Source organism: Oncorhynchus tshawytscha, linkage group LG07, assembly GCF_018296145.1.
Source record: "Oncorhynchus tshawytscha isolate Ot180627B linkage group LG07, Otsh_v2.0, whole genome shotgun sequence".
Taxonomy (NCBI): Eukaryota; Metazoa; Chordata; class Actinopteri; order Salmoniformes; family Salmonidae; genus Oncorhynchus; species Oncorhynchus tshawytscha.
Window position 1 is genome coordinate 1,323,431 of NC_056435.1, and position 12,080 is coordinate 1,335,510.

General features: G+C 45.8%; 1 protein-coding gene across 19 annotated transcripts in view; it reads right to left on the bottom strand.

Annotated features, from left to right (window-relative positions):
* The window catches only part of LOC112242541 (peripheral plasma membrane protein CASK-like), a 68,730-nt gene extending 58,784 nt beyond the window's left edge, over positions 1-9,946 (bottom strand). For 12 of the 19 annotated variants that reach the window (XM_042323777.1, XM_042323765.1, XM_042323775.1 and 9 more), the window contains exon 1: positions 9,064-9,945. In XM_042323777.1, coding sequence (XP_042179711.1) covers positions 9,064-9,122 — 59 coding nt within the window. In that variant the 5' untranslated portion in view covers positions 9,123-9,945. Of the gene's footprint in view, positions 1-4,401; positions 4,500-9,063 lie in introns of those variants that run through there. The other 7 variants (XM_042323759.1, XM_042323774.1, XM_042323768.1 and 4 more) reach the window with 2 other exon arrangements.
* Between the last annotated feature and the right edge of the window lie 2,134 nt (positions 9,947-12,080).

Below are 12,080 nucleotides of genomic sequence, written 5' to 3' on the forward strand. Positions count from 1 at the left end.
GTAACACTGCTTCCCTTCCCCCTAGCTCCTCCCAAAGGAGTAACACTGCTTCCCTTCCCCCATAGCTCCCACTGCTTCCCTTCCCCCTAGCTCCTCCCAAAGGAGTAACACTGCTTCCCTTCCCCCTAGCTCCTCCCAAAGGAGTAACACTGCTTCCCTCCCCCCTAGCTCCTCCCAAAGGAGTAACACTGCTTCCCTTCCCCCTAGCTCCTTCCAAAGGAGTAACAATGGTTCCCTTCCCTCCCTAGCTCCTTCCAAAGGAGTAACACTGCTTCCCTTCCCCCATAGCTCCTCCCAAAGGAGTAACACTGGTTCCCTTCCCCCTAGCTCCTTCCAAAGGAGTAACACTGCTTCTCTTCCCCCATAGCTCCTTCCAAAGGAGTAACACTGCTTCCTTCCCCCATAGCTCCTTCCAAAGGAGTAACACTGCTTCCCTTCCCCCATAGCTCCTCCCAAAGGAGTAACACTGCTTCCCTCCCCCTAGCTCCTCCCAAAGGAGTAACACTGCTTCCTTCCCCCTAGCTCCTTCCAAAGGAGTAACAATGGTTCCCTTTCCTCCCTAGCTCCTTCCAAAGGAGTAACACTGCTTCCCTTCCCCCATAGCTCCTCCCAAAGGAGTAACACTGGTTCCCTTCCCCCTGGCTCCTTCCAAAGGAGTAACACTGCTTCCCTTCCCCCATAGCTCCATCCAAAAGAGTAACACTGCTTCCCTTCCCCCATAGCTCCTTCCAAAGGATTAACACTGCTTCCCTTCCCCCCTAGCTCCTTCCAAAGGAGTAACACTGCTTCCTTCCCCCATAGCTCCTCCCAAAGGAGTAACACTGGTTCCCTTTCCCCCTAGCTCCTTCCAAAGGAGTAACACTGCTTCTCTTCCCCCATAGCTCCTTCCAAAGGAGTAACACTGCTTCCCTTCCCCCATAGCTCCTTCCAAAGGAGTAACACTGCTTCCCTTCCCCCATAGCTCCTTCCAAAGGAGTAACACTGCTTCCTTCCCCCTAGCTCCTCCCAAAGGAGTAACACTGCTTCCCTTCCCCCTAGCTCCTCCCAAAGGAGTAACACTGCTTCCCCTTCCCCCTAGCTCCTCCCAAAGGAGTAACACTGCTTCCCTTCCCCCTAGCTCCTTCCAAAGGAGTAACAATGGTTCCCTTCCCCCTAGCTCCTTCCAAAGGAGTAACACTGCTTCCCTTCCCCCATAGCTCCTCCCAAAGGAGTAACACTGGTTCCCTTCCCCTAGCTCCCCAAAGGAGTAACACTGCTCTCTTCCCCCATAGCTCCTTCCAAAGGAGTAACACTGCTTCCCTTCCCCCATAGCTCCTTCCAAAGGAGTAACACTGCTTCCCTTCCCCCATAGCTCCTCCCAAAGGAGTAACACTGCTTCCCTCCCCCTAGCTCCTCCCAAAGGAGTAACACTGCTTCCCTTCCCCCTAGCTCCTTCCAAAGGAGTAACAATGGTTCCTTCCCTCCCTAGCTCCTTCCAAAGGAGTAACACTGCTTCCCTTCCCCCATAGCTCCTCCCAAAGGAGTAACACTGGTTCCCTTCCCCCTGGCTCCTTCCAAAGGAGTAACACTGCTTCCCTTCCTCCCATAGCTCCTTCCAAAGGAGTAACACTGCTTCCCTTCCCCCTAGCTCCTTCCAAAGGAGTAACACTGCTTCCCTTCCCCCATAGCTCCTTCCAAAGGAGTAACACTGGTTCCCTTCCCCCTAGCTCCTTCCAAAGGAGTAACACTGCTTCCTTCCCCCATAGCTCCTTCCAAAGGAGTAACACTGCTTCCCTTCCCCCATAGCTCCTTCCAAAGGAGTAACACTGATTCCCTTCCACCCATAGCTCCTTCCAAAGGAGTAACACTGCTTCCTTCCCCATAGCTCCTTCCAAAGGAGTAACACTGCTTCCTTCCCCCTAGCTCCTTCCAAAGGAGTAACACTGCTTCCCTTCCCCCATAGCTCCTCCCAAAGGAGTAACACTGGTTCCCTTCCCCCTAGCTCCTTCCAAAGGAGTAACACTGCTTCCTTCCCCCATAGCTCCTTCCAAAGGAGTAACACTGCTTCCCTTCCCCATAGCTCCTTCCAAAGGAGTAACACTGCTTCCCTTCCCCCATAGCTCCTTCCAAAGGAGTAACACTGCTTCCTTCCCCCATAGCTCCTTCCAAAGGAGTAACACTGCTTCCTTCCCCCTAGCTCCTTCCAAAGGAGTAACACTGCTTCCCTTCCCCCATAGCTCCTTCCAAAGGAGTAACACTGGTTCCCTTCCCCCTAGCTCCTTCCAAAGGAGTAACACTGCTTCCTTCCCCCTAGCTCCTTCCAAAGGAGTAACACTGCTTCCCTTCCCCCTAGCTCCTTCCAAAGGAGTAACACTGCTTCCCTTCCCCCTAGCTCCTTCCAAAGGAGTAACACTGCTTCACTTCCCCCTAGCTCCTTCAAAAGGAGTAACACTGCTTCCCTTCCCCCATAGCTCCTTCCAAAGGAGTAACACTGGTTCCCTTCCCCCATAGCTCCTTCCAAAGGAGTAACACTGGTTCCCTTCCCCCTAGTTCCACCCTACGGTGTAACACTGGTTCCCTTCCCCCCTAGTTCCTCCCTACGGTGTAACACTGCTTCCTTTCCCCCTTACTCCTAAGGTGTAACACTGGTTTCCATCCCCGCTAGCTCCTCCCTACAGTGTAACACTGGTTCCCTTCCACCCTAGCTCCTCCCTACGGTGTAACACTGGTTTCCATCCCCCCTAGTTCCTCCTTACGGTGTAACACTGGTTTCCTTCCACCCTAGTTCCTCCCTAAGGTATAACACTGGTTTCTTTCCCCCTAGCTCCTTCTAAGGTGTAACACTGGTTCCCTTCCCCCTAGCTCCTACGGTGTAACACTGGTTTCCATCCCCCCTAGTTTCTCCTTATGGTGTAACACTGGTTCCCTTCCACCCTAAGCCCTCCTATGGTGTATGCAGACTGAAAGGATAGGGTACTTGTAAGCAATAAGGTGTGGGCTACACCTAGCCTTCATATGGGTTTTGATTTCATTCTACCATAGAGTTAACACCTAGGTCTGCAAACACTGAAGTGGTATGGAATAGACCAGGGGATAGGTGTAGTATTGGACTGGACTAGCATTGCCCAGCCTAAATGTAAATAAAACTCCCATTATCTCCATGACACTGTGATGAGCCAAAAGCCAGGTGAACTCAGTTGCCAGGTGAACAATTTGTCACACTCCTAGTGAGTAGTAAGGACACGTTGCCTTCCATTGAGGTAGGCCAAGAATGTGACTCATACTTAACTCTTTCGTGTCAGAGTCCGATTACAGTCCAATGATGGTGTTAAAAACGAGGCAGAGTTCAGGTAACTCGTCCCCGGATGCCAAAACTGTGTACACACTAATTGCACCGAAAAGCTTCTAAAATGCCAAGTGTCTGTTGAGGTAGGAAAGTGGAAGAAAACACACAGCCCTAAATATTTGCTTGGTTTAATTTACTGGTTACTTGAAGAGTACAACCTTTTGAATATTAATAGAGGGCAATTAGGATTCATCTTGCTGTACCGGAGTGCATCTGAAATTCACAGGCCGAAATACCTCTAGGATATTAAGCCATTCTCAGTGCAGAGATTTCCACTTCTCTCCCAGACTCCAGTAGGGTAGGGGGCCTGAGGAGGAACGTGGGATCCCCAAACACTCATGTAGTCAGAGCTGAACTACCAGTTAAATGCACCCAACCATCGTGCTTCTTTAACTTACACCATCCCTTTCAGAATCCGATGGGTGTTATGCAAGAGGGGAAAGTATGTAGCTAGGAAAGGAGGAGTAACGAAGTCTGGAGGCCCAGGAGCCCTTAGCCAAGCAGAGACCACATTCAATATTACCTCAGAGTCCCCTGTTCTCAAAGCAGTCAACAAACCCATCTGTAAGAATAAATCAGCCAGGCCAAACTCCCCAGAGCTGACCACACACTTCCTGAGAAATAGTGGAGACAAGAAACAACGAGAGAAGAGAAAGTTAGATGGAATGTAGAATTCTGAGAAGCACCTCGGGAGGTGTGGGCAGAAGGAGATTCTTGCCAGCATGCCTAGAGTCAGTTACATCATCTCATCATAATGGTGGAGGCTGGAGGGAGGGAGAACAGATCGTAGACCTGTAGATGAGGGTGTAGGCTAAACTGTCTGAATGACTGGGCCCAAGACACATGCACAGTACGGGAAAGAGGGTGAAGGGTTTGTTATGTTTGTTCAGGGATAGCTTAGCCTTCGTATGTTCTATCAGTAACAAATGTATTGAGTGTTATGGTTGCTCAGAACCCATTAGAGGCTATAAAACACACACAAATGGTAGTTAGCCTAACGTGTAGCAAGTGTGTGTATTGTATGTAGAGCTACGAATGAATTAAGAAAAACTGCAATCATTTTTAAAAATGCTTACATTTAATGAGCTCAATGCGATCCAAAGCATTAAAACGTAGGCTAGGAGTTGATGTTTAATTAGCTGAGCCAACGCGAGTCAGAGTACTGATCACTCCACCAGTTCCCAGCCATTCTGACAATATTCCAATCCTTCCTGGCTCTAATGAGTACCCCAGAGCCAGAATGAAGAGCCGCGATTCCAGTTGCACTTGTCTGCATTACTATTCCCATGCAGAGAATCATTATGAGCAGAGACGGCTCAAATTACCCACGCCTCGCCCATCCCCTTCAACTGGAGCTTAAATGCCCGGCCTGAGCACGTCATTGTGTTTACTGAAATGTAACACACACAATGGGCTAATAAGTAGGATTGCATAACCTGTTTGCGTGAGCTTTACTTCCCTCAGATAAGGATGCAGTGGAGAGTAAGGCCTTGTGCCATGCTTTGTTAAAATAATGTCTGAATAGGCAATTGGCCTTATTTCAATGCTGATGTAGAGGGTCTCGCCTTGACTACTGTGCTTTGTTGAATCTGTTTATTCTTATTGTGCATTTGTTTTTACCGAAATGATTCAAACTAAATTGGAAGATATAACATTTTAAAAAGGTTCGCTTCCAAAAGCCCCAGTAGGCTTCTACCAATGGTACTGCAGTAGACATATAGCTTAGCAATAGGTCTGAGTTACTCATAATGTCTACCAATGGTACTGCAGTAGACGTATAGCTTAGCAATAGGTCTGAGTTACTCATAATGTCTACCAATGGTACTGCAGTAGACATATAGCTTAGCAATAGGTCTGAGTTACTCATAATGTCTACCAATGGTACTGCAGTAGACATATACAGTGCCTTGCGAAAGTATTCGGCCCCCTTGAACTTTGCGACCTTTTGCCACATTTCAGGCTTCAAACATAAAGATATAAAACTGTATTTTTTTGTGAAGAATCAACAACAAGTGGGACACAATCATGAAGTGGAACGACATTTATTGGATATTTCAAACTTTTTTAACAAATCAAAAACTGAAAAAGTGGGCGTGCAAAATTATTCAGCCCCCTTAAGTTAATACTTTAATACCACCCACCCAGTCACCTCCCACACAGTCCCCTCCCCCGTCACCTCCCACACAGTCACCCACCCCGTCACCCACCGTCTGATATACCACAGCTTTCAGCCAATCAGCATTCAGAGCTCAAACCACCCAGTTACTTAAACGAGATTAGGTAGAAATAACAGAGAGATTAAAACACTCCTCCAGCTCAGGAACTGAGCCGAAACAAAGGCTCAGTCGTCCCAAAGGCCTTCTGCCAACCCCAAACCTGCACTGTCTGCCAACCTTAGACAAATTATAGCAGAGGTGTTTGGATGTGTGCGTGTAGTAGCCCGAAACTATTCCCTCATCAGCTAACACGAACACCTGCATATGTCGCTGGTTGACATGTCTATTTAGACTATACCAGCCGCTGTCGGTAGCATGTCACACCTACTTTGGGAAGTGTCACCACAACATTTCAATCATTCACAGATCTACAGTGTCAGTCAAATATCTCTCTCTCTCGTCAAACAAAATGTCTTGTTATAGTTCACAAACCTCCTCAGAGGGCTACAGGCCACGTGTGAAGTGAGTATTCCATTGACAGTTATTTTTAAGGCTACAGATCTCGTAAAAACCCATCTAGACTATATTAGTTACTCCCAGAGCCATGCATGGAAGCATAGGCAACACTAGAAGCGAAACAGAAAAATGACTGGCTGTAAAATCACATCCTTACTAAGCGACAAACATTTGTTGCCGTGTCAACGCCGCTTTAGACGTCCCTGACAATACAGACCCTTGAGCCGCGATAACAGCACGTCTTCAGTTCACTCCATGAACTACCAAGGGAACGAAAACATCTGAACCAAAGGGAGCATGGGATAGCAGGAGAGGACTTCTTCTAAGCCTCTGTTCGTTGGTTCCCTAGCTCTTCTTGACAGTGAGTGTGGTTTACAAAAATTGGAGGAGGTCAGCCCTGGAGTCCGCTGACATTAGTTATATATCCAGCCTCGGGGCAATCCTATTTCGAACCCGCTATTGTCTCCAATGATCTTCCTCAGCATCCCCTCCCTACATCCTGGGCTGAGGAAAATGATCCCCAGCTTTCTGCAGGAGAGGCTGGCAGAGTTCTCTACCTAAAAGACACTGGCTGGTACTCAGTGCTTTTGTCTGACAATCGCTTCACTGTCAGAAACTAGGCTGCATCGCTGGTGGAGAGGATTGATTTAGAATCGTGCTTTTTGTTCGGCTTTCTTTCACAAAGCTGGGACATAAATCAAGTTTATTGGAAAAGATTTGCTTCACTAAATAGAACCTGGTGATGTACAATTAAATAAATAAGGTAGTGTAGCTGTTTTGGTGAAAGATGCCCTTGTGCCCTGACAACTATGAGTGAGAAAGGAAAGATGAAAGGAGGAACAAATGCCTTTGGGAAGGGGAAGGTAGGAGGCCATGAAGTCCTTTCTGATCATGGTGATAACATAGTCATGGTGTAGGCTCCTCTGACTAGAGGCCCTCTCTGCATTACTGCACCAAGGTAGGCCCTGGGCGGCTACTTATTTACCAGCTGTCCCGAGACCAGTATTGTCACCCACCCACCACATGACGTCTAACACCAGGACTGGGTAAAGTAGACCAGATCCTAGATCCATCACTGAGTGAGGAGGTAACCGAAGCAGAGAGCTCCCCAAACAAAGAGTAGAGCCTGGGGGGCTGAAGAGCAATCAGCATGTGTCTCAGCCTGGACCCTAATGGACCCACGGGTCTCGATTGAGCATAGAGGGGGAGGGGAGCTTGGCCAGCTCCAAGACCACAGCAGCCTGCCTGCCCAGTCTTCATATGAAGGGGTGTGATCATCAGCCACAACAATAGAAATCCGGGGTAAAGGGGGTATTGGTTGGAGTGGGTGGTAGTTTCAATACATTTAAATCTGGGTTTCCAGACTAATCTGTGAAAATGACATTGTTGTAAGCTATGTGAGGGCAAACGAGGTCTGCACCAAATAGAAGAGGCCCTCTTCAATCAACAACCACCTTCTTCCTGCACTAATAATGCATGTCAGGATTTATGTGCTTTACAAATCAATGTTTATAGTGTGAAACAGATAGAAAACTGAACTGCTTCTAGGCCTATCAATTCTCTCAGTGTTGGAACTGGGAATGCTTTAAACATTTGTTCACTGATTCTGGAAATCTGATAACTGGGTTTTACTGAATTGGCCTAAACCCAGAGTTGCTACTTTAGATTTTAGACTAATTGTCAATCCAGGGTAAAATTAGGTTGCCTCCTAAATCTCTTTGTAAGACAAATCCGGGCTAAATAGATCAGGGATAAACGTGATCATTAACTGTGTGTGCAATGCTTAAAAGTCCATCAACAATAGGATTGGCCACCTCTGGTTGGTGGGGATGAATAGACTGGTCTGTGATTGACAGGGCAGGGACAATGACTAGCAGTGCATGATGATATCAGAACACCGGTGCAGGCATAGAACACAGCAGTCTACCCAAAACACCGAATGTGACTATTCTGTTGAAGAAGTCCCATCCTCCCCAGGAGCCTATGCTCATTCTCTTAAAGTAGGATCAAGAAGTAGTGTGTGACGTCATCGCAATGACAATCTGCAGCCTGTGTCTTGTCCCAAATGGCCAATGATACTAAATGATTGACTATAATTACCCTGCATCTGAGAGAAGAGTGTAGTGGTGTTGACAGTAGTACTTGTGGAGATCGTTATAGACCTAGTTGTAGTAGCCAAACATGTTTACATTTCAACCCAAAACTATGAATGGCCCAGATTTTAAAACATATAGCGCCTCTGTTCCAAACCACAAATGAGTCACTATGCCTATGTGTAGTAAAATAATGTTATATTGTCATATACACCAGACAGGTGCCATGAAATGTGTTGTTTTACAGGGTCAGCCATAGTAGTACAACACCCCTGGAGCAAATTGGGGTTAAGTGCCTTGCTCAAGGGCACATTGTCAGATTTCCCACCTTGTCAGCTCGGGTATTGGAAGGAACCAGTGACCTTTCCATTACTGACCCAACGCTCTAACCGCTAGGCTACCTGTCGCCCAGTACCGCCCCATCAAAATAATGTGTCTGACAAAGCTGAATGGATGCACAAAACATGAATGAAAATGATTGAGAAATGTTTTGAATGTGTGTGAGCCAATGAACTTTCGTTTTGAACAGATATATTCTCTCCTGCCATGTTAAATGAAGATATCCTGCCCAGCTAAAACAATGCACTCGGCTCTTGAACTAAACAGGGGCTTCACCATACATTATTGGGCCTCACCCAATCAAACTAACAAGTCAGTAGGCCTAACTGGTTTCCCATATATTGAACAGTTTATGCAATCGTGTTATATGCTTATTGATCTAGCTACTGTGGAAGTGATTTTTACATAGGCCTGACAATAGATGGGTAGTGTGAGGTTTTGTATGACCAACTCACCTACAAGTAGGCCAAGTAAAACAGCTGTCATGATGGTGGTGGCAATTAATATTTGTAAGGCAATTGCTTCCATACAGGAAAAAAACAGGCAGGCAGACACGCAATACAATGCACTCAATGCAAACAAGAGGTTTCATTTATTATCATTGTTCAGTTCAGAAACATATGCTGACACTTACTTCCCAATCACCTCGCACAGCTCGTAGACATCCTCAAAAAGCACGTCGTCGTCCGCCATGGTCCAAGACAAACGGGGATGCTACCCCCCTTGAAATTCGCCCCAATCGGTATTATTTGTAGAGAAGCCAATGGCCTCAAGTGTACAGCTCAGACTGATCCTCGTTGGGGGAGAGGGGGAACTGCCACGGAATACCCCAGCAAGCTCTCAGAATTCCAATGGCCGAATAATTCTAGTTTCCGAAATTAATTTCCCAAATAGAAAACCGATGGAGAGGTAATGTTAGCCCGCTAGCTAGAGCGCCAAGCTACATGCGCTGAGTTTAGCTCGACCGTTTTTGACACTCCGCGGCCCCACCTTCTCCTTCTCTCCCGGCTGGTTAATCCCACGACCAGAGCCGAGGACGCGGGATTTATCAACCGTTTGCACAAAACACACCGCTTTGCATGCCCCGAGATTGTATTTTCGGCTAATGCCTACCAGATGCCTCTTCTTGGTCGATGCATCCGATGATGCCTCTGCCCGAGTAGGCAGCTTGCTCCCCCGCAAGCTAGCTGGCTAACTATAAAATGGTTGGCTATCTCCTAGCAATCTGGATTTATTTTACCGTTTGAAATTGCTTGCTAGCGCCGTTATCGCGCTGAGCACACCCAATGTATCACATATGTCTTGGAATATTACCGCCCATGCAAAACAAGGTTGCAGCTACCTGATCTTAAATCAGAGACCTTCATGTTTATCTCGTAAAATGTGCATCCATGTATATTTCGTTGATATGTTGAAAATAAAATGATATTATTTCGTATTCCAGTCTCCTTCGAGCACCGTTACTCCAATTTTTACGCTGTCTCGGATGCTGCTCCTCTGGCTTCCAGAAATGGAAGACTCCTCCCTCTCTAAATTATGAAACTGGTGCGTGGAGAGCCATAATGGCTTCGTAGGCGCGCTCAGACTCTTTGCCAATTCCAATGCCACTTGAGCCAACATGACGTTCAGGGCGCCACCCTCCAAGTCCCCCAAGGCGCAGTTTCCTAATCGGTTTCACACTCCCCATTCCACCAATCCACGGTCGCATTCAATGCACCGCGCGCACGCGTTGACACCATCAAAAGCCCATCACCTTACGTCAGCGTTTCCACAATCCTTTCACTGCCCTCGCAATAATATTTATCGTGTATTAATTATTACTTTCCATCTGATACAGATTTGTCCGGACCAATATTGCACGTCTATAAATAAGGGTATCAAAAAAGGACCAGCATTGGAAACACAGGAGTTGACTATTGGAAATATATGAACATTTTTTTTTTAAATATTAGCAAATGCCCTATTTCTATAAGCCCTTCTTGCCATGCATTAAAAAAGCAAGTACAACCAGATTCCTGCAAGTGATGGCCTCACATTGGCTGGACATTATTTTGCTCTGCCTCAACATAAATGGGCCTGTGCATTCTACACTCGGCAGGAGATGAGATTTGAAGTGATGTCTGTTGTTCAGGTGTGCATCCAGAGATACTTTCTAATAATAGGTGATAAGAGACCTGACAGATATTAGACCTGTTAGGCATAGTCATGTCACAGCCACATCTTGGATCTGTCACATTCGCCTCTCTGCTAAACGCAGCCAGCAGCCTAGTGCTTACAGGGAGGGGCTGGTTCTGTCTGTGGGGTTGCATCAGATGCTGTCTGATAAGAATTAAACAAAATTGCTAACTTGTTGTTATAAAAGTGTATATAAAATGTATGTATATGTAGCAGAAAAGCTGTAAGAAGATGTGTGTCCTCCGAAGAGGGGGTGGGTTAATAAAACATTCAAATAAGGTGCCTAGTGGTTCTTGTACTATTGAATCCCAAAGAAACAACCCTGTAGCCTAAGTCAAAGGTTATTGCAATAGAACTACCATTCTACCACGTACCTTTTCAGTAAATACCTGGTAATTCATTGGCTTAATGGCAGTGAATGCACTGCTTTACTTTTGACTGATTCCTGGGCCACATTGTTGATACACTTGCGCCAATGTATTTGTATTATTCGGCCACAACGTCACAGGTGAGTGAGTCACTCTGGATTGGTTGACACTGCCCCCTTGAGGTGGTCATACAGGAAAAAAAGAGATCTTATTAAATGACCAGAGGGGTTATGTCATAAACTCTAAAAGTTCCAGAATGGGGTGAAAATGGCAGCCAGGGAGAAATCCAAACCAGTCTAATTGAAATTAATGTCTATCCTGATTTTACTTATGGAGGGAAATAAAAGTAAGCCACATGATATATCTGAAATTGTGTAATAGAATTATTGTCAACCTTAAATATAGTCATATAATTATAGTTTTCTTCAAATTCATTATTTTATACAATATCTTACAACAGCACTGGCAAACCAAGGTTGACCAACTCCCTGACCAAAATGGCTGACCTCACTACCATCATAAGAAGGTTCATACCCATTCTAGTATTCTAATTCCTAATTATATGATACAGAACTCCAAATCTAGAAGCAATGCAGGAATAATATGATAATATCCAAGACTCACTAGTCATAGGCTCTGTATTATACCCCAAATACATAAGAAATAAATGTACATTCACACAGAATCTTCCTTCAGAAACAAACATTTCAGTCTACCCAGGCTAGCATTGTGATGACAATTTCACTCCAACTCAGGGAGAAATAGTCCCATTTGATACATTTTCAATTTTCTCTCATGAATAATTTGTGTGATAGGCCTAAAATGGTCTCTATCTATCAGTTGTTTAATAACCCATGCTTCGTATAAAAAGGCAGCTTCTCACTGTACTAATTACTATGAATTATTGTACTATGAATAATGAACATTGCTATTCAAACATGCATTGACGTTTCATCTCTGACTTTGTCCACTGACTAGTACCACAGAGAGGGTATTGCGTAACCATATTAATGACAGCTCTCAACAAACTGATTGTGACAGAGTTAACTATTGTATGGCTTGGACCCTTTGGAGCCAGCTGCCTGAAGGCATGGATTAGGTTGTATCT